Source organism: Phoca vitulina, unplaced genomic scaffold (genome assembly GCF_004348235.1).
Source record: "Phoca vitulina isolate PV1807 unplaced genomic scaffold, GSC_HSeal_1.0 scaffold27, whole genome shotgun sequence".
Classification (NCBI taxonomy): Eukaryota; Metazoa; Chordata; class Mammalia; order Carnivora; family Phocidae; genus Phoca; species Phoca vitulina.
The window spans coordinates 13,882,115-13,901,434 of record NW_022589730.1 but is presented as its reverse complement, the minus strand read 5'-3'; the positions used below and the strand labels follow the sequence as shown (position 1 = coordinate 13,901,434).

Here is a 19,320-nt window from a genome sequence, read left to right as displayed (position 1 = left end):
CATTCTGTATTTGTTCACTTAGATCTTCATGGCTTCTTGTAGCTTAGAAGACATGTGCTGCCAACTCTTGGTTTGTACCGTAATTTATCTTGGTAGAGATGTACCATAAAGATGTACCTTAATTTTACTTAATAAATTCCCTGTTGGTAGTCATTCAGGTAGTTTCTAGTCTGTCATGGTAATAAATAATTCTGCAATGAATCATCATATATATATACTGGGTTTCACACTTAATGTGAGTATGTGTGTATGTGTGTGTGTATAGTGGAATTATATGTATATAGTGTGTGTGTATATATATATATATAGATATATACATATATATCTATATAGAGAGGAATTTCTGGGTCCTTCCATTGCATGCTTATAATTAAATACTAATATAGTCCCAATATTTTTTTAAAGATTTATTTATTTATTTTAGAGAGAGAGAGTGGGGGCAAGGGGCTAAGGGAGAGGGAGAGAGAGAATCTTCAGGAAGACTCCCTGCTGAGTGCAGAGCCTGACACGGGGCTCGATCTCACTACACTGAGATCATGACTTGAGCTGAAATCAAGAGTCAGATGCTTAACCAACTGAGCCACCCAGGCGTCCCCCCGCAATATATTAATTCTCATTAGATACTTATTTTCTGATCCACTTATCCAAGTTTTATTGGATGTTGAAAAGATTTTTTGTGTTTTCAGCTTCAAAAGAGCTTTCATCAAAAGTTTATCACTCTACCAAAGGCAATTGAGGCATTTGGAATCTTCTTCACCGAGGACACCAATGCACCCTCTTTTGGACCGTAGTGTCAGAGTGGTTCTTAGAGAATCCTGGTGGTGCTTGCTTTTGCGTATTCATTGGTCCACCCTTCCGACGTGTGGACAGACACTGGGAATTCAAACATGTAGGAAGACCTCTCAGTTCTTCTCCTGAAGAAGCTAGCAATCTAGCAGAGTAGAGCCTTTTAGTAGCATGTTTTGTTTTGTTTTGTTTTTTAAGAAAGATTATAAAAGTAAAGCACTTAACTACCTTTACCTCTACAGCTGTAGCATTCTTGGAGAGGCAGAAGTACGTCATGGGACGGATAAATCCGATGTGGTTTGTAGTTCTTCTCTGTCATCGGCAAAGCCTCCAAGAGGTATGTTTAAACAGAGCCCGTTGGCTGTAGATATGCCCAGTCTAGTCAGCAATTCTAGATTTCTTCCGAATTACATGCTGTGTCTGAAGGGGTTCACCTCTCCCTGTTCATCAAGAACATCTTATCTGTGGTCAATTTTATCAGTATTTTAACTCCAGATATGTTGTTACTTGAAAATTTCCTACTCTGAAATGGATAACTAATAAAGAATTCATATATACAAAAAAAGAAAGAACAGAAACTGAGCTACAAACATGAATTAAAATGCCCAAATATGGCAGGATTGTGGCGGTCCCAGTAGGGGTGTCTGTGGGAGATTTTGGTTACCAACCAGAGTTAGAATATAGCTATCATTATATAGGGCACATTTTGTAGATCAAGTTTATCTTAAGTACAGTTTCAAAGCCTGACAGAAAGTTGACAGTTCATGGTGGATGCTGGTTGCCCAGGGGCGTGAGATTGTGCAGAGCTGGGTCCAGATAGGCAGCACTGGAAATGGACACACGGCAGGAAGAAGCCAGGCCACAGTTTAATGGGGTTAAAGAACTAAGAAAATCAGGGGTTTAGATTTGACATTTTGGGAAACAGGAGGATATCTAAGCATTATGGATATGGAGTTACCCAGAGTAGCATGTAAAAAAGACCATTTTAAAGATAACATTGAAAATAACAGAGGGAATAAAAAGTTACTTTAAACAAAAGAGAAGGAGTGGAGAGGTGAGACTCCCAGAAACCAGGGCACATAAATCAAGACTTCATAATATAAAGGTTCTAGCAAGGAAGCGGTCAAGGAGGATGGGAGAAATGGTTAAGTCCATGTTGTGTTGTAGATGAAATACTGAAACGCTTCGCAGGATGGCCGTGGTTCTGTTCTCATGACTAGCAGAACCCTGGTACCATGTTGTTCTTTGGAAAGAGATATGATAAGGGGCTTCCTTTGGCCTCAGAGGCCATCCACCTGGAGAGATTGAGGTGTTCTGTAGGTAAGCAAAGATGGAACTGGATAGCGTGGTCAAGACAATTAGAGTTGTGATAAAGTGGCCACTTTTACTTATTTATTTATTAAAGATTTAATTTATTTATTAGAGAGAGAGCACAAGCGGGGGGGGGGGGGGGGGGGGGCAGGGGGAGAAGCAGACCCCCTGCTGAGCAGGGGGCCAGATGCGGGACTCTATCCCGGGACCCTGAGATCATGACCTGAGCCAAAGGCAGACGCTTAACCATCTGAGTCACCCAGACGCCCCTAAAGTAGCCACTTTTAAAGACGGTCGTGGGCTGGCCTCCCGTGGAGTGACGCCAAGCATGGGGCTGGCTGCAGTGTGGTTTCGCCCTTCTGGAGGTGAGCACACTCTCCTCACACCTACAGTCAGGGACCATCCTCCTTCTCCGATGCCAGACCAACATCCTTGATTCTGGGCCTTGACTCAGAGGGTTTTGTTTTTAAACAAGAATGAAAATGATCAGAGAATTAAATTAAATACTCTTTAACACCTTTTTCTCATTTTCTTCCAATGCAGAACCCCCGATTTACTTGCCCAGTTTAATTATTCTGCTTCTCTTCATATCCGTGGCATTGGTTGCTGCTGTCATCTTTGGTGTTTATTATAGGAAAAAAGGGAAGGCGCTAACAGGTACTGTGTCTACGCTGGTTTTTGAAAATTAAGCTTAAAGCAAGGAGATGCATTTCTAGGCGTATGCTTTGGAAGATGCACATACTGCCCGTGACTGTCTCTGGTGATCAGCCTCGAGTAAGTGCCTTGACACAGGCTGCAGTTAAACCGAGGAGAAACACCCTTTATACCTAATTCATCGTTCTCTGGCCAAGCAAATAAACAAAAACCCATGGTGCCTGTGGATGTGTAAGCAAACAAAATACGCCAGGTTCAGGAAGCTGATGACTTGTAAGCTGTGTGTTCGTGGCAGGTGGATCATGCACCATTAGGTATGAATGGGTTGCCTTCATCCAAGAATACCAACATGTTTGATGCACCCACTTAAAATAGAAACAAGTGTTCGGGTACATGGCAGACGGGAAGTTTTGATTGGGGTCTTACCTTAAAATATGAGTATAAAATTGTGAAAATAAGTTTTCTTGTTTTCAGTAAAATTTAAGTGCTCATTCTTTTTTTTTTTTTTAAGATTATTTATTTATTTATTTGACAGAGAGAGAGAGATTACAAGGAGGCAGGCAGGCAGAGGGAGAGGGAGAAGCAGGCTCCCCGCCGAGCATGGAGCCCGACGCGGGGCCCAATCCCAGGACTCCGGGACCATGACCCGAGCCGAAGGCAGACGCTCAACCGACTGAGCCTCCCAGGCGCCCCTTAAGTGCTCATTCTTATAACGAATCATTCGGGGTTACCTTGTTTCTTGGAAATCATTTCTTCACAAACAGTTATTTGATAGTGCCTTTTTAACATTACGGCATATTTGACATTTACACAAGGCTAATAGAATGTCATTTTTAAAAAAGATTTTATTTATTTATTTGAGAGAGAGCGCGTGCTCATGAGCAGGGGGACAGGGGCAGAGGGAGAGGGAGAAGCAGGCTTCCCGCAGAGCAGGGACCCCGATGCGGGACTCCATCCCAGGACCCTGGGATCATGACCTGAGCCGAAGGCAGACGCTTAACCGACTGAGCCACCCAGGTGCCCCAAGAGTGTCATTTTTAAGAAAAGATTCCTCGAGAGATTTCTTCATGCTTTCGTGGTCAGATCGCCTTCTCTAGGAGCACTGTTTGTCTTACTATCCTTTTTTCCCTTTGGGGTTGCTCAGGGGTTTATCACGTCCACCTCTGCTTTGCTGTGGTTTGATCAGTGCTCCTGCATCACATGCATGAACTTCCTGAAACCCTGCCTATCTTGCTCTTTCCACTAACGTCACGTTACATAACGCTGGGCCATCAAAAGTTTTAAAGAGGGAAGATGGTGTTTGGAGATGCCTATGTTAAGCAGAGGACAGTGTTAAGTGACTTTTTTTAAGAGTCTTCTCATTATTGAGTATTTTTATTTGATGCCGCTCCACTTCCCTAGCAACCTGGTAACAAGGGTTTTGAATAATGCATGTTCAGATGATGAGGATCACTCGTGGAGTCACATTTATGTGAGATAAACAGATTTCTGATTTTTTTTTTTTTTTTGTCTCTGCAATAATCTCTTCCTGCCATATCTCATCAGTGAGAAGGATAATGGGCCTACCAGTTACCGAATCAGGAGGTAGAGCTGTTAGCCCTCTCTTCATCCGTTCATGGGACCCCCCCCCTCGGGGGCAGGACTGGCCCTGGGGGCTCCTTACTGAGCGGCACACGGCGAGTGCCCTTGTTGGGGAGGTGGGCACGGCAGGTTGAGGCCCCCAGAATGAGGCCGAGTGCTGAAAGGGAAGTTGCAGAGCTCCAGGTGAGCAGATGACAGGGGTGGTCTGACCTTGGGGCCAGCAAGGGCCTCCCAGAGGAGACCAGGAGCTGAGCCCTGAAAGCCCTCTGGAATTGGCTAAGGTTCATGCAGCTGGTGCTGAAAGTCAGAGCCAGCGTGAGAAACACTGGAAAGGGAAGCCAGGGCCAGATGATGCAGCCCTGCAGGCTTGCTCCTGGTCCTTAGCAAAGAGAAGTAAAACTAGCCCTCTGGTTGTAGGATAGAAAACAAATTCGGGGGTACAGTAAGACTGGATGCAGACACACCAGTTAGGAGGGCTTTTGCAGCATCCGGGAGAGAGATGAAGATCTCCTCGTGTACAAATGTCATTTTTTAGTACCATTTGTGATTATCTAGTACTGATCCCTACAAGGGAAGAGCTACAAATTTCCTTTAATTTGGTGTAACTTTATGTAATTTCAAAACTATAGAAAGGAAGCAAGAATAATTATGAAGATGCTAGCAATACCCGACATATATTGAACATTTATTCTGGGCCAGCCCCACTTATGCATTTTACACATACTCACAAAATCACAGCGGCACCAGGAGGCAGGCACTGCTATTTCTCCCGTTTCGTGATGGAGAAACTGAGACTCAGGGAAGTGAAATGAACCGGGCAAGTTCAGGTGATAGGGATCATTAACTGTTATCATGACCTGATCATCTCCTGGACAATGGACAGCCTCCCGCTTCAGTGTTTATAGTGAATTTAGCATCAAATAGTCAGTGGAAGTGGGGTAAAATTGTATCTTTGTAGAACATAAATTCATAGGTTTTTTTCAGTTCGTAGATCTGACTTTTTTTTAAAAAAGGTTTTATTTATTTATTGGAGAGAGAGAGAGAGCACGCAGAGGGAGAGTGAGAGGAAAAAGCAGACTCCCCACTGAGCAGGCAGCCTGATGCAGGACTCCATCCTAGGACCCTGAGATCATGACCCGAGCCCTGAGCCGAAAGCAGACACTTAACTGATTAAGCTGCTCAGGAATCCCATCACTTCTGTTTTTAGAAGTTAATGGGAGATGTGCTTTGTTTATGCCACGGAACATAACTCTTCCTCCTGAGAAGCAACCAGGTATAGTGGAAAAGGATTTGAGGCCCCCTGGAGCTCAGTGGGGTCTGACCACCTTCCGGCCTGCCCTTTTCCTTTATCGCACATCCATGTGAGCCAGTCTACTGGAAAGGCAATGCCCTGGACCTGTGTCTTCGTCATTCCCCTGCAGTGCCTCGCCCCGTCCCTCGGAGTCACGGGAAAGTGGCAAAGGGAATGAGAATGCTTCCACTCCTAACAGCAGCTCTGAGTGTGCCCAGAGGAGTTCAATGGAACGTTAGCCAGAGGATACTTTGCTTTCCATAGATCAGAAAGTTCTGTTTGGGGGAGGAGGAGTTTTTGAATTGGTTGATTTTTCTTTTAAATGTTTTCACTTTCAGGAACTCTCACTGAAAGACTTGCAGAGGCCTGAGTTTAAAGAAATACTGAGCTGACATAGTGATTGATAATACTGAATTAGATGAAATAATACGAAGTTCTTATCCTTTGTTTTTCTAGCTAATTTGTGGCACTGGGTCAATGAGGCTTGCGGCCGCCTAAGTGGAAATAAGGTAAATTTAAGTCTTAAGTGCCTCCTTAACATCCTTTTAATGGTTTAGGCTGATGTGGCTGTTATTAGTTCACCCACTGTGAACGGGGTCCTTCCTTGAGGAGTGGAACCTCAAATCCCAGGATTGATCCCCGCAGAATAACCCAAAGCCCAAGTGGGTGCCCATCGTAAATGCTCTTTTCTTTGCATTTCCTTCCCCTCCTCATCTCTGTGAACATACATTATTTATGTTGTTGTTCTAGCGCTGATCTTGATTGCCTAGGACAGGTTCCAAGGAGGAAGGACCTGCCATTTCCCTCTACTCTTTAGTTATTTTGGTAACTTTTCATTTTGATATAATCAAAATTATAGAAAAGCAGTGAGAATAGTACCAAAAAAAAAAACCAACTGCCACACACGCTAAACTCAGACCCACCAACTGCTTGCACTTTATCACATTGCATTATCATTTGCTCTCTGTAAGTGTGTATATGTGTGTGTTTATTCATGGACCATTTTAGAGTGAATGGCAGACATCATGCTTCTGTACCCTTAAATACTTCAGTGTGATTTTCTTGAGAACAAGCACATTCTCTTACATAACCATAGTACATTTATCAAAATCAAGAAATGTAATCGTGGTACCAACTATTATCTGATCCACATGTGATATTAAAAATGTCTTTGATTATCCCATTATGTCCCTTAGATCTATTGTCTGTGGCATAAAGAATATACATTTTAAACCGTGAGCTCATCCTGATTCTTCCAGTTGCAGTCCCAACACCACAGGATTCATTTGGTCTTTCCCTTCCCTGGATTTGAATCTTTCCTTCTCCAACAGGACGAAGCCCGGCTCCTATTATTCTCAATATGTTTACTCATTTGCTCAGTGCTAGAATACACAGAAAGTACTTTCAGAATTATTAAACCGTACTACAGAGAAAACAAAGCTACTAACTAGAGTTCCTTATTTGTTTACAGTATTTTTTTTTTTTAATTTAGATTGAATGTATTTGGACAAAGTACTGTGTTCTAAAGTTACTTGAGTTAGCGCTTCGCTTTGCTTTAGTGTAAACATGCTATTCGTTTGAAATGCAGTTTGACTCCCTGGTTCCCATATTCCATTTTAGGGTTCTCCCCGCTCTGTAATTGTAAATAACACAAATAAAGCACCATAATGAGTGTTTGTTATGTCCTTGTTATGGTGGAAATCATTATTCTGAACCATTTTCAGCCATGTTTAGCAGAAACATGTTCTAATAACTCTGGGTATTAATACTTCTGCCTCTGAATTTACATCAGCAGGAGTCCTCGGGCAACAATTTCAGCAACACTCACGTGGAAGCCTCTAGTCAGCGTGAAATTTGTGAAGGTGTCCTACTGCTGACTCTGGAAGAGAAGATGTTCTCTGAAGATATGTGCTGTCCAGACAGTGGCGGTGTCCGTGAGGGTGCATGTGCGGACGGCGGGCCCCGGGCCAGGGTGCTCCCCTTGGTCAGCGAGCTCGAGGGGGACCCCTTCCGGCACATTCCCACAGAAGACGAGTATGTGGACAGGCCCTCCCAGACCCCAGACTCTTCGCTGTTCCTCACTCAGCCTGGGAGCAAGTCCACACCCCCTTTCCCTGAGCCCCTGGAGGTGGGGGAGAATGACAGTTTGAGCCAGTGCTTCACTGGGACAGAGAGCCTGGCCGATTCTGAAAGCTGCCACTTCGCCGAGCCCCCGTGCAGGACTGATTGGATTCCCACGGCCTCCGAAAAGGACTTGCAAAAAGAAATGGAGGCTGGCCATTGCCCCCACTGGGGGGCAGCCAGCGGCAGCTCGGCAGAGGGCTGTGCAAACTGTGGGAACCCGCCTGGGGAGGCCCGGGAACCCCTCACGGCTTCGCCACAAAGCGGACCCTTGCCCCAGTGTGCCTATGGCATGGGCCTTGCGCCCGAAGATGCCGCCGCCGGGCCTGGCCAGCCCGCCGACGGGGCTGACCGAAGGCTTCCCGGCTCCATGCGGGGGGGCCCTGGGTCTGGAAGCGCCTCCAGTGACCAGCCGCCTGCGTCTGGTAAGTGATGTCCTGCTCTCTCTCGCTTCTGAGCAGAGAGGCCTGTTCCTGGTGCAGTGTCTGGAGGCAAGGGGCACAGACCATTTGGGGAAGAAGGACGCTAACATGGGGAGGATGCCACTCGAACCTGGTCTCCTGATAGGCCTCTTGGCAGGGTGGGTTTTGATTCAATCCCCACGTTGAGGCTGTGGATTGTGCCCCCTGTCCCCACCCGGGGGGCTGTCTCTTCGCTTCCACGTGCCCGGCGCCCAGCACTCACTGTCTGGGGGCAACGTCCACATTGACCTCGGGATCCCCTGTCGTTGAGGCATTCCCTCAGATCTCTGGGTTTTGTTTTTGTCTTTAAAGCAGCCTCTACCTCACATCTCCCCTGAGAAAGCTTTTGTAATTGTCAGGGGGACAAACACTGTTTAGTTAATCCTTAATTAATTAATATTTATTCAGAGTAGCTTGTTTCTATACCAAATTAATGATGCACTAAAGCTGTCCTTTGATGCTTTATATGAGAAGCCCCTTTTACAACCGCTGCATGTAATATATTTATGGAACCAGGAGGATCATTTTACAATTTAAAATCATTGTAGAGGTTTATCACTGCAGCACTGCTTGAGCATGAATAGCCCACCAATTATAATATTATAACTTTTTTTTTTTCACAAGGGTAAAACACCATCTGTTTGATGATGTAGTTAGAGGGAAATCTGCCACTGATGGTGAGGGCTCTGGGTACTGTTTACCACATGGGGGGGGTCGGGGATCTCTTTGAGAATCTTCTGACAGCTGTAGATACTCTCTCCAGAAAAATGAATATATGGATATATGCTATTTAAGGGGCTTCACAGAATCCTCCCACCCTCAAAAAGAAAAAAGAAAAAAGCCCATTCGTGGACCTCCTTTATCCTGGGATGCCTTTTCTTTTTCATTCCTGCCTCTTTATTTAGACAGCAAGTAGTGCTAGCAGCTGCTGTTTGAATTATTTTATAACCCTGAGGTAGCTAGATCCTGCCCTAAACACAGAGACCCTCCTGCCTCACGTTGCTGATGGCTGCCCCTGGCTCTTTGGCAGAACAATGTACTTTCATCTGTCTTCCAAGCTTTGTGGTTTTGCTGTAACCATACAAATCCACTGATGTGTAAATTCTATGACATCAGTTCTCAGTCAGACTGAAAGGAGGAGATACATTGGGGGATATTTTTCAAAGAACTGATTTGTTTTTCCTTCCAAAGACCTCCACATTAAGATTTTAAGGAATTTCCATAACTAAAAGTTTGGTTCTCTTGTTCCTTTGTATAATTCCATTTCTTTTTTTAGTAGTTAATTTTCTTCCTGTTGGTCATAGAGACATACAGAACACGAGTTTTGGGGGCTGGGGGAGGGGGCGTGGGGAGGCCCGAGCTGAGTGTGGCAGTGACCGTGTCCTGGTACCACGGCCAGGGGCAGACCAGTTTTTCCGTTAGTGACGCCAGGAAGGTGATGTTTGCCACTGTGTGAAAATCGTCAGCAGCTGTTGGAAGAAAAGACTTGGCCAAATTTAAAGAGATTTTTTTTTTTTTCCTTAGTGTCCTGAAGCCAAAAGCCAGATCTCGGTGCCCTAGTCTGGTTTTCATTACCATTTATTTATCCAGCACTAAAAAAAGAAAAAAAAAAGTGTGTCATCAACTAAATGGTGCTGATTTGCAGGAAGTTTACACTGCTTTCTCTCTCTTCGTCTGGTGCTTCGCCATGCAAACCATCCGTGGAGAGTCTGCCTGTGGGTGCCAGCAAGAGGGCCAAATTCATTCTCGCCCCAGGAGGAGCGGCGGCCAGATTCATTTTTGAGGCCATGCTCTTCTCTCCGTAATTACTTCTACATGAACAGGCCTTCTGGTGTCTGGTCAAAATAGCTCTTTCTCATTATTGCTTTTTTTTTTTTTTTTTTTTTTAAAGATTGTCATCATTTATGTTCTATAAAATGTGTGAAAGAGGATGGAGCTTGGGTGAAAGATCAGAAGGAGTCTAATCCTATTTGATCTCCTGAAAGCCACTGTTGCTCTTGGGGACTTGAAAGAGGTGGCCTTTTTTATCAGGTTTTAGATTTTTATTTGTGGATATTTAAAACACACACACACACAACCAAATCAAATGACATGATTGGGCACTTCCTCAGTAAGGACAAGTATCTCCTTTGCTCTCAGCATCCCTTTGAAGAGAATGATGGTTCTTCAAACAGTTCTACAAGTGTAACTTTTGAAAATAATATCCAACATTAAGGTTATTCTAGCAATGTTATAACCCTTCAAGAACGGTGAGAATTATTAGCAAAGACCAATACGGGAAAAACATATATTTGGTTATGTCTTATAAAACCATTTCTTAATTTACATCTTAAATTACTACCCTGATGACATAATGGAGGCGCCCTTGGTTACAAATCCTTTCACCTGGAGTTTGGAGAATTCTCACTGTGTCCTGAAAATTCGTTCATATGAAAGAAAGAATCACTTCTTACAACTAATGCGTCTGTAGTGGCCGGGGGCTTGCTTTTGGCTCCTGAAATCGCTTTCTTGCTTCGGCTGCTTCGGAGTTGGAAACAGTTGTTTATTTACAGGGTCCACGGTGGTTATTAATGAACAGCAACTACATATTTGTTTTTCTATCGTATCTTTATTGAGGGTCTACTGAGCCCCGGAGACTTGGGAAAACCGGCAAAACAAGTAGAGATTGAGGTCAGGGAATGGACAACTGAAGAAATCAGTAACGTGAGACAGCAAGGCCTTGGGCAGCCTGCCGCCCCTGCCCCCACCCCGCCTGCCGCCCCTTCCGCACCCCACCCTAACCTGCCACCCCTCGGCCTTCTCTCCCCCAAGCCCCCCAACCTAAGTTTTGGCCAAAGCCAGCCCCTTTTACTACAGACACCTCTCACTTGCCTCTTCTGCTCTGTCATGTGCTTCTGCTAGTGTGAGCCGCCCTGTCCGCACACTGTCCCCTTTTCCAGAGCGCCCCCTCCTCCTGTCCTTCAAGTCGCAACTCCAGTGCTACTTTGGAACCAGGGAGGGCAGGTGTGCTGGCTGAGCGGCCACCCTCTCCCCCTGCCCTTCTGTGCACTTTCCGTCTTTCTCACTGAGCCCGGCAGGCGCACACCTTTATCAACAACGGGCTCTAGGTAGCACACCATTCAGTGGGAATTTCCATGACCTTCGCCACACCTGATCTTTCCAGTATCTCCCGAGGCGGCTTAGTCACAGGGTGTGAAGGTCATCCATTCAGCCAGTCATGAGTAACTAGAGGAACAGGAGACCATACCTCCCTGTTTGTTCCCTAAAGTCACTCTCAGCCTCCCACATTTTTAGTCTGTTCTGGGAGCTGGAGGCCAAGTAGGGGATGGAAGGACTGGCCTGAGCTGTCCTGGACGGACCTCAGTGTCCTGGGCAGAGGAGGCAAGGTGAGCTGGTTCATCCAAATGGCAGTGACACACCAAGGCTGATTCCTGGGAGCCCAGGGCACTGGAGGTTGAAGGGCACCTGACTGACCCCATTTCTCCCCAGCCTCAGTCTCCCATCCCTGGGTCCCCCTCTCTTGAAATGACTATCTTTGACCATCTGTTTCCATCCTGAAAAGACAGATAAAGGTTCTCCTACCTTAATTTTCTTCCCTTTCCCTCCCCCTCCCCCAAGCAATGGACAACACTCTATCTAGTTCTAACTTTCTCTTCTTTCTGGTTGGAATGCCATCCACTAGCTTGTGTTTCGCTTTTAGCTAAGTACTGCAAGGGCAAGTATTAGCTCATTGACCCTGTAAGTTAAAAATGATATTTTATTATTTGGTTGTTTGGCAATATTCATTGATACTAAAAGTCAATGCATTCTTTCAAAGTATATGAAAAACTTGGTTACTGTATACTTTAATTCAGTCCTGCTTGCTTTCTCTCTGTTCTAATGGGGCTCATTTTGGAAGAGTTTCATTCGTAAGCCATTCTAAGTAACTTTCAAGCATGATTCAGAATGGAACTATTAAATACTGCTTCCCTTCCCTTATCATCATCATATACTCAGTTTCTTCCAAATGCCTAAAACAGAGCTTGCATTTCCATAAAAAGGAAAATCACATGAGAAGCATATGGGTTAAATATAAGTTTTTAAAAAATTCCAAAAGAACTCCATGTAGTCTGGGTAGTTTGAGTGTATTTGTGTATATTTTTAGTGCTGTTCCTTGGGAGAAAATCTACATGACAATTGGGTGGTATTATTTGCTATAGTTCTTGTGATTTAATATTCATACGTTATGCATTTTAAACAACATAATAAGCTTTTGGGAAGAAGAGTGTGTATTACCTTGCTTAAAAATGTGAATTCTGCAGAGACTGAGTTCTTAAAACAAAGCTTGTTTTTCCCTGCCCAAGAAAGAGAGATTCCATGGAGCTGCCATGTCAAGCATGGACTTAGCAAAGTGTAGACATCTTTCTAGTTAGGATGGGACACTTCATTTGTCCATTGTTTCCGTTGACTTCAATGCTATTTTTAACTGTCTCGAGTTACCTGAAGATTTTGTTAGTTAAGTCACATTAAATATTAATGTTAACCCAACCAACCCATTTTAAATGTTAGAAATTCTTCAAACTTTCTAATTTAGGAAAAATCCTCCTGTCATTCTGGCTCTCAAATCCCACTTTTAGGTAGCCTCAAATACAAGTCCCAGTCACCTCGTGTTGAGAGATGAGGAGACTATTTTGACCTCCTGATCATCTGATTGTGAGGCCTGTACCTTAAGCCGCTGTTCTGCTGCCATTAAATTGGCGCCATCAATATTGATTTCCTTTGTTCACTGTGTGTTGGAGACTCTCCATTGTGCCGCAGAATAAGGGTCTGGGATAGCTGACTACTCTGGCTGAGCGAGGGGCTGTAGCCAGGCCAGGCCCAGAAAGTTCCATGGGCAGGGACACTAGGGTCTTTGCAGCAAGGGATGGCTACCTTGGCCTATGGGTCACCTCCCTTCCACCAGCTGTCTCCAGAAGGTACTATTTTCACTATCCCCGATTCTTTTGTGAGGAAAGCTCTTTCCTTCATATACCTCCAACCCCATCTTTTTCTCAAGTGACAGTAAAGTTAAGATCAATGCCAGGGGCAGCCTAGCAAGGGAAAGGTGTCAGAGGACAGCCGAGGAAGGGAAGGAAGGGGGTAGTGACGGGCCCTTGCTTTGCCTTGTATTCCTGGAGGCTGAATAGACTAAAAGTCTCAGGCCTTTGTAAGGCATCTTGGATAAGCCTCATCTACACCCTCCTTCCCTTTTCCTATTTCCCCTTACCAGCTACCAACAAGGGCTTCCGCCCGCCCTCCCCCCAACAGCAGAACAATCTGGGGCTTCCTTGGCCCTCAGTGGAAAGAGTTACCCCTTTGGGGCAGATGTCAACTACAGGAGCTATCCAGCCATGCCCAAAAGGAGGCCTCACAGCACCCACACAATCATGCAACTTGCTGACATGGGGACCCACTGACTTGCCCTCTCTGGTCTACTTGCATAACCCTATAACACCTTTCTGTCCTAAAAGGTAGAAAGCACATTGTAAGGAATTATTTGCTATTGAGAAGGACAATTCAGGACTTACGTGTATTACAGGAGAAGGATATTACCAACTCATTCTAAACCCTGTGCTACAGGCAAGTCATCACTGACTTGTGTGAGGAGAAGCAAGACTGTGGGGGTTTAGTGCAGAACGATATAGACGAGCATTCAAACCAGTGACAGTCATAATGATGAATTAGTTCAGCAAAGAAAACAAAAGTTGGTTAGATTTCTGGAGGAAAGTGCCCTCTTGGTCCTTAAGACATGTTGAGATCCGCCAACAAGACATGGATGGAAAAATAACATTACTGCCCAGCACATTCCCCCCATCTCTCTCCCTTGGACGTCCACCTGCCGGGAGCAGTAATGCCATCAGCGTCCCTGTGACTGATTCTCTGCGATTCCCCGAGCATTTTCAAATCCATCTTCGTTTGACCCTTACACCATCCTGCGGGTGTTCATTCATTCATTTCTTCTTTCATTTAACAGGTATTGTGTGCTACTCTGTGTGGCCGCACCCGCCAGGCTAGCAGGGCTTGAAACTTGATTCTCATTTCACAAACGAGCAGACCGAAATCTGGAGAGGTTCTTAGGTGGCTTGTCCCAAATCCCACAGCTAGGGAGGGCCGAGCAGGACCAGATGAGAGCTTCCAGACCCCTGCTCTCTCCTCTGTCGCTTCCTACTTCTTACCCTCCTAGACTGAAAACTCATCCCTTTAGTCAGCAGTGAGTACCTTCTGCTCTTCAGAGACCACAAAATCAGGATGACATTGACATTATTAGATGACTGGCAAGGGCTTCTGCTCTTCAGAGACCACAAAATCAGGATGACATTGACATTATTAGATGACTGGCAGGTGAATCTGCATTAAGACAAGCCATGAAAAAAGAAGGCTCTTTGACAGTTTCCCTCCTTAAGGCAGAGAGGGGAGAAAGAAGCCAGCCTGGAATGCTCCCATGCAAAGTAGCTGCGAGCTGGTATTTGCAATGCAGCCAGCCTGGCGTGGAGGGAGCACTCAATAAATTCTGGATTGGGGGCGTTGTTTCCATTACTATTGTTACTATAATGGGTGCTCTCTTAACTGTGTACACCTAAACATAGATTAGCACACATTCTTCCCTCCCTCTGTAGAGTAAGCCCACAGTACACTGATTACTCACACCTAATGGATCCCTCCAGAACACCCAGGCCCTTCTGCTCCCACTTGGTGAATGGCTGTGCGTACTAAATCCATGGGTGTTCCCTGTCCCGGGACTGTGAGTTGATCCTATTAAAACTGGTGAGCTGGTAAAAAGAAGTGAGTTTGAAAAGCATGAGAACTATTTCTGTGAAAACCGTTCAGTGCTTTGGGACTATTCAAAGAATGAGTTGCTAAAATCTTTTTGCTGTTGAAGCTGAGGTGGATGAGACAACTATGAACGTTGAAGGAAGACAACTCTAGAAGGATTCTGCACTTAGACTGCTTGGCAGGTGGCTTGGTTCTCATTGCACTTTAAAGAAACCAAGACTCTAGACTATAGGCAAAGCATCAAAGGTACCATTGATACCATCACTAGACTTTTTCTTAAAGGGACGAGCCTCAGTGCTACACCAGAAAGTTGGTGTCGAACATTTCACAACAAATGACAAGTGGCTTTGAACATCAGGGAAACATATCATAGGATCCGTGTTGTAGTGGCACCGTAGATAGCCTCTGGGACTCAGTGTCTTCCCAAACATCGAGTTCTTTATCAGTACAGAAAATCAGATTCACAAACACTTCTGCGATACTGAAAGACATCCAACTTATAAGAGGTTACCTCCAAAAAGAGTGACACTGAATTAAAGCATTGGTGGGGGGGGGGGGAAGAACCCAGAGCAATACTCCTAAGAGCTGCCTGCTACTCAGGACCCGCTACATCATTTCCAGAGCCCAGTGAAAAATGAAAACACGAGGTGTCCATGTGCAAAAATTAGTAAGAAATCCAAGATGATGACAGCAGAGCATTTAATCAAGCATGGCCTTCTGAGGGTCGGGCACCATTAACCGCACAGGTCAGGTGCCCATGAAGACAGCTCCGTAGCCACTTACTGTCACTGGCAGATCAGTAGAGCTTTTTAAGGAAGTTCAGTCTGTACCAGGTTACTACTCTCATAAAAGTCGGCAGTACGGAATGGGCTTGGACTTGGTCGAAGGTGGTTTTTGTCATTAATTGTACCTTGAGTAAAAAAAAGAAAAGAAAGAAAATGAAGAATAAAATTGCTTTAGAATCTTATACTCTTCTAGATACCTTTTCTTTACATCCTAATTATCAGGAAATTAAAGGCCTTGTTCTTGTACACCCCCCATTCTGTCCCTCCCCCACCCCCAAAAGAATAATATTCTTGATCCAGTCTGAGTCAGAGGATCCTGAAATGCCTAAATATATCTTAGGTAAAAGGATTTGAGTTCCATTTTAGATGGAAAAAAAGAATATAGATCCTATGGGATATATCAAAGATATTGTTTGCCCCGAGGTAAATTGGCATGGGATGAAATTCTTAATGTGAATAATTAAACAAGATCTTGATGTGCAAGATGATAAGAAAAAATGGGCTTTGACTTGAGCTCAGACAAACTGAAGATTCTGACCAGGAAGAAGGTAAACAACAGCGTGTGGATTCATGAGGATGATTTGTTGGGAAATAAAATTTAAAGCGAGGGAGAAGTCGTATATACCATGACATCAGTAGATAAATCTCCGTATGAAGAGGACGAAGAAGATGGGAGATTAAATTCAAAGCCATAAGTCAATCACACAGGGGCTAGTGATGCCCTCTGTTAGCGCTCCATTATTCTACTGAGACCAACAGAACCAGCAGTCGCTGATGTTGTAATAATAGACCGAGAAAATCATACTTTTAAACAGCTTCTTAAATCGCTTTTATTAAACAAACATGGTATATTTAAATTAGAATAGAATGTTGATGGTATCTTCATACTGTTGTTAATTTCTCACTTTAACTTTTTTTCTTTTAAGATTTTATTTATTTATATGACAGAGAGAGAGAGAGAGACAGAGCGAGAGAGGGAACACAAGCAGGGGGAGTGGGAGAGGGAGAAGCAGGAGAAAGGAGCCCGATGCGGGGCTCGATCCCAGGACCCTGGGATCATGACCTGAGCCGAAGGCAGACGCTTAACGACTGAGCCACCCAGGCGCCCCTCTCACTTTGACTTCTGTTAACTAGTGATCTCTCCACTGGGAGGACTTCCGTGCCGCGGTCTCACTCCTGCTGCCGCCACCGGAGAGGCCCCGGTACCGGCGCTGGGTCAGTAGTTGCTGAGTTACTTGGAGCAGTCATTTACAAGTCCATATCTTAGGCATCTTTTTAAACTTAAAACATATAACATTCACAAGGATTATTTTTAATAAAGGGCCATATGTATTGGCTGATGATAGTTTTTTTTTTACATTAACCTCGTGATCTTAATTTCCACTCTCTCTGTCTTTAGTGTGGCATGAGAAATTGTAGACATTTGCAAAGCAAATTTGAGCCCAATATCCTTCTGCCCTTTTCATGTGTTTTGTTTTGTATCTTTTTTCAACAGTTCTCTTGCCCATGTCTCCTTACCTACTAGTTCAGCCGTTTGTGGATGTTGTCTTTTGCGTTGAGTGTGACTCACTTTTATTTGGGTCTTGCATGCACTTGAGTTTTTACAGAAACAGTTCCCCTTTTTTATCACACTTACATTTCACCACTTTACAAAATATATAGTTAATTAGATTTCCTAATGAGTTCAACTGGTAAAAACAACAGAACTAACTCAGTAACTGGTGGGAGAAGAAAGGCATAGACATACTAGAAAGTAGACTCCTAGCGTAGAGTACGCCGTATGTTAGGAGCACCTGTTGGTATATTTCAGAGGACATGGAGTGATCCAGCTAGCTGGTGAATGGAAACACTAGCTGGCCTCCCCCTTGTTGCTTGGGTGGGGGGTCATTAGGCAAATAAATCCCCACCAGCATCTTGAAATATACCCCATACAACTGCCTATGAGAGAAATAGCATGAGTCATAAATCTTTTTGATTTGTTGCTCACACTTGAAATCTGTTTTCATTTGAAATCCTTATAGTTTCCTGGGTCACTGGGCCTCCATCTCAGCTTCTCTGAAGGTACTTTGTGGGTGGAGGGAAGGCTCCCCAATGGGATTTCCTGTAGGCTGTTGGTATTTTAGTCAGACCATCCAAAACATGCTTTCCAAACTTGGGGAAAATCTCTTCTTGTGGAGTGGTGATAGAAAGTTGTATAAATTATTAAAGCTGGGTCACAGTAGATGAGAAAAAAAGTTAACAGTGAGGAGCCATTTTGATGTTCATCTCTTCTCAGAATGAAAGATTCTGTTTCTGATACTGAGTGTTGGGACATTTCTGCATCTGCTTGGTTTATGGCATTTATTTTCACCTGGGTCATTTCTAGAGTTATCAATTTTTAAAATAGAAGAGTAATAAGAGTAGCAAGTTTCCTAACACTTGTTGAACTTTCTATTTGTTTCCCAAAAGGCTCATCAATTCAAGACTGGTCAAATCTAGTCACCCACAAAGAAGTGATGGTAGACCCCCTAGGGACAAATCACCTCTCAGGGTTCAGAAGGAAAGAGTGATTTATAGGATTTCTTTTTTCCATTTTAGTCTTATGAATCTCTTTTGTTCCAGGAGTTAAAGGTGTTAAGGAAATTGATTTAACCTCTGCTAAATACTGAGCCTGGGTGGACCCATGGCCCTCCAGGGCTGAACTATTAGGGACCTCTGTGGAAGTACAAAGGTGTGACACTCTGGTCGCCGGGGAGGCTGGGCTGGTGGGCTCCAGGGTCCTATCAGGCAACGACCTTCCCTCCAGCGGCGCGTTCCCTTACTGATGCATTTGCTGTTTGCGGCCGTTGCATCTCCCGCACGCACACCCCTTCCCAGGTAACGGCTGCACCTGTTACAGTCTAACACCTGGTGTGCTCTCCTGCCGGTATCCTGAGTCCCATGTGGCAGACGACAAAACTGGAGCATGGCCCGTAGTCTTGCTTCTCTTTCGCCTTCTCTCTCCCTCCTTCCTCTGCCTCAGTCGGTCCTGGTGAGCTGACAAATGAAGGAACCAGTGGGAGTGTCCGATGCACTTTAGAGACGTGTCGGTGAGGGGAGGCCGCTGCTAGAACAGCCTGTTTCCTTGGGAAACTTCCCTCTCACAAGACCAAGTTCTCATCAAGAATTGATGACTCACCTTCTGCGTGTTCTCTCTTCCTCTCCCCTTGTAGGAAATGTGACTGGAAACAGTAACTCCACGTTTATTTCCAGCGGGCAGGTGATGAACTTCAAGGGCGACATCATCGTGGTCTACGTCAGCCAGAACTCCCAGGAGGGCCCGGCAGGGCCGGGCAGCGGCGCGGGGGAGCCGGTGGGCCGCCCGGTGCAGGAGGAGAGCCCGCCGCGCTGCGACTCGTTCGCCGGCCTCGCGCCGCGCTTCCCGGACCCGTGCGCCGGCCTGGACGCGCGCCCGGGCGGGGGGCTGCAGGAGCGCGGCGCCCCCGGGCCCGACAAGGCGTCGCGGCCGGTGCAGGAGCAGGGGGAGGCCGAGGCCGGCGCGACAGGGGCACGGCGCTGA

The 19,320-nt window shown here is 45.2% G+C and overlaps 1 protein-coding gene across 1 annotated transcript in view; it reads left to right on the top strand.

The window, feature by feature from the left end:
- The window catches only part of TNFRSF11A (TNF receptor superfamily member 11a), a 51,203-nt gene extending 31,883 nt beyond the window's left edge, over positions 1 to 19,320 (top strand). Inside the window, exons 6-10 of the mRNA XM_032422591.1 lie at positions 1,029 to 1,123; positions 2,641 to 2,754; positions 6,080 to 6,132; positions 7,419 to 8,169; positions 18,974 to 19,320. Of these exons, the coding sequence (XP_032278482.1) occupies positions 1,029 to 1,123; positions 2,641 to 2,754; positions 6,080 to 6,132; positions 7,419 to 8,169; positions 18,974 to 19,320 (1,360 nt within the window). The remainder of the gene's footprint in view (positions 1 to 1,028; positions 1,124 to 2,640; positions 2,755 to 6,079; positions 6,133 to 7,418; positions 8,170 to 18,973) is intronic.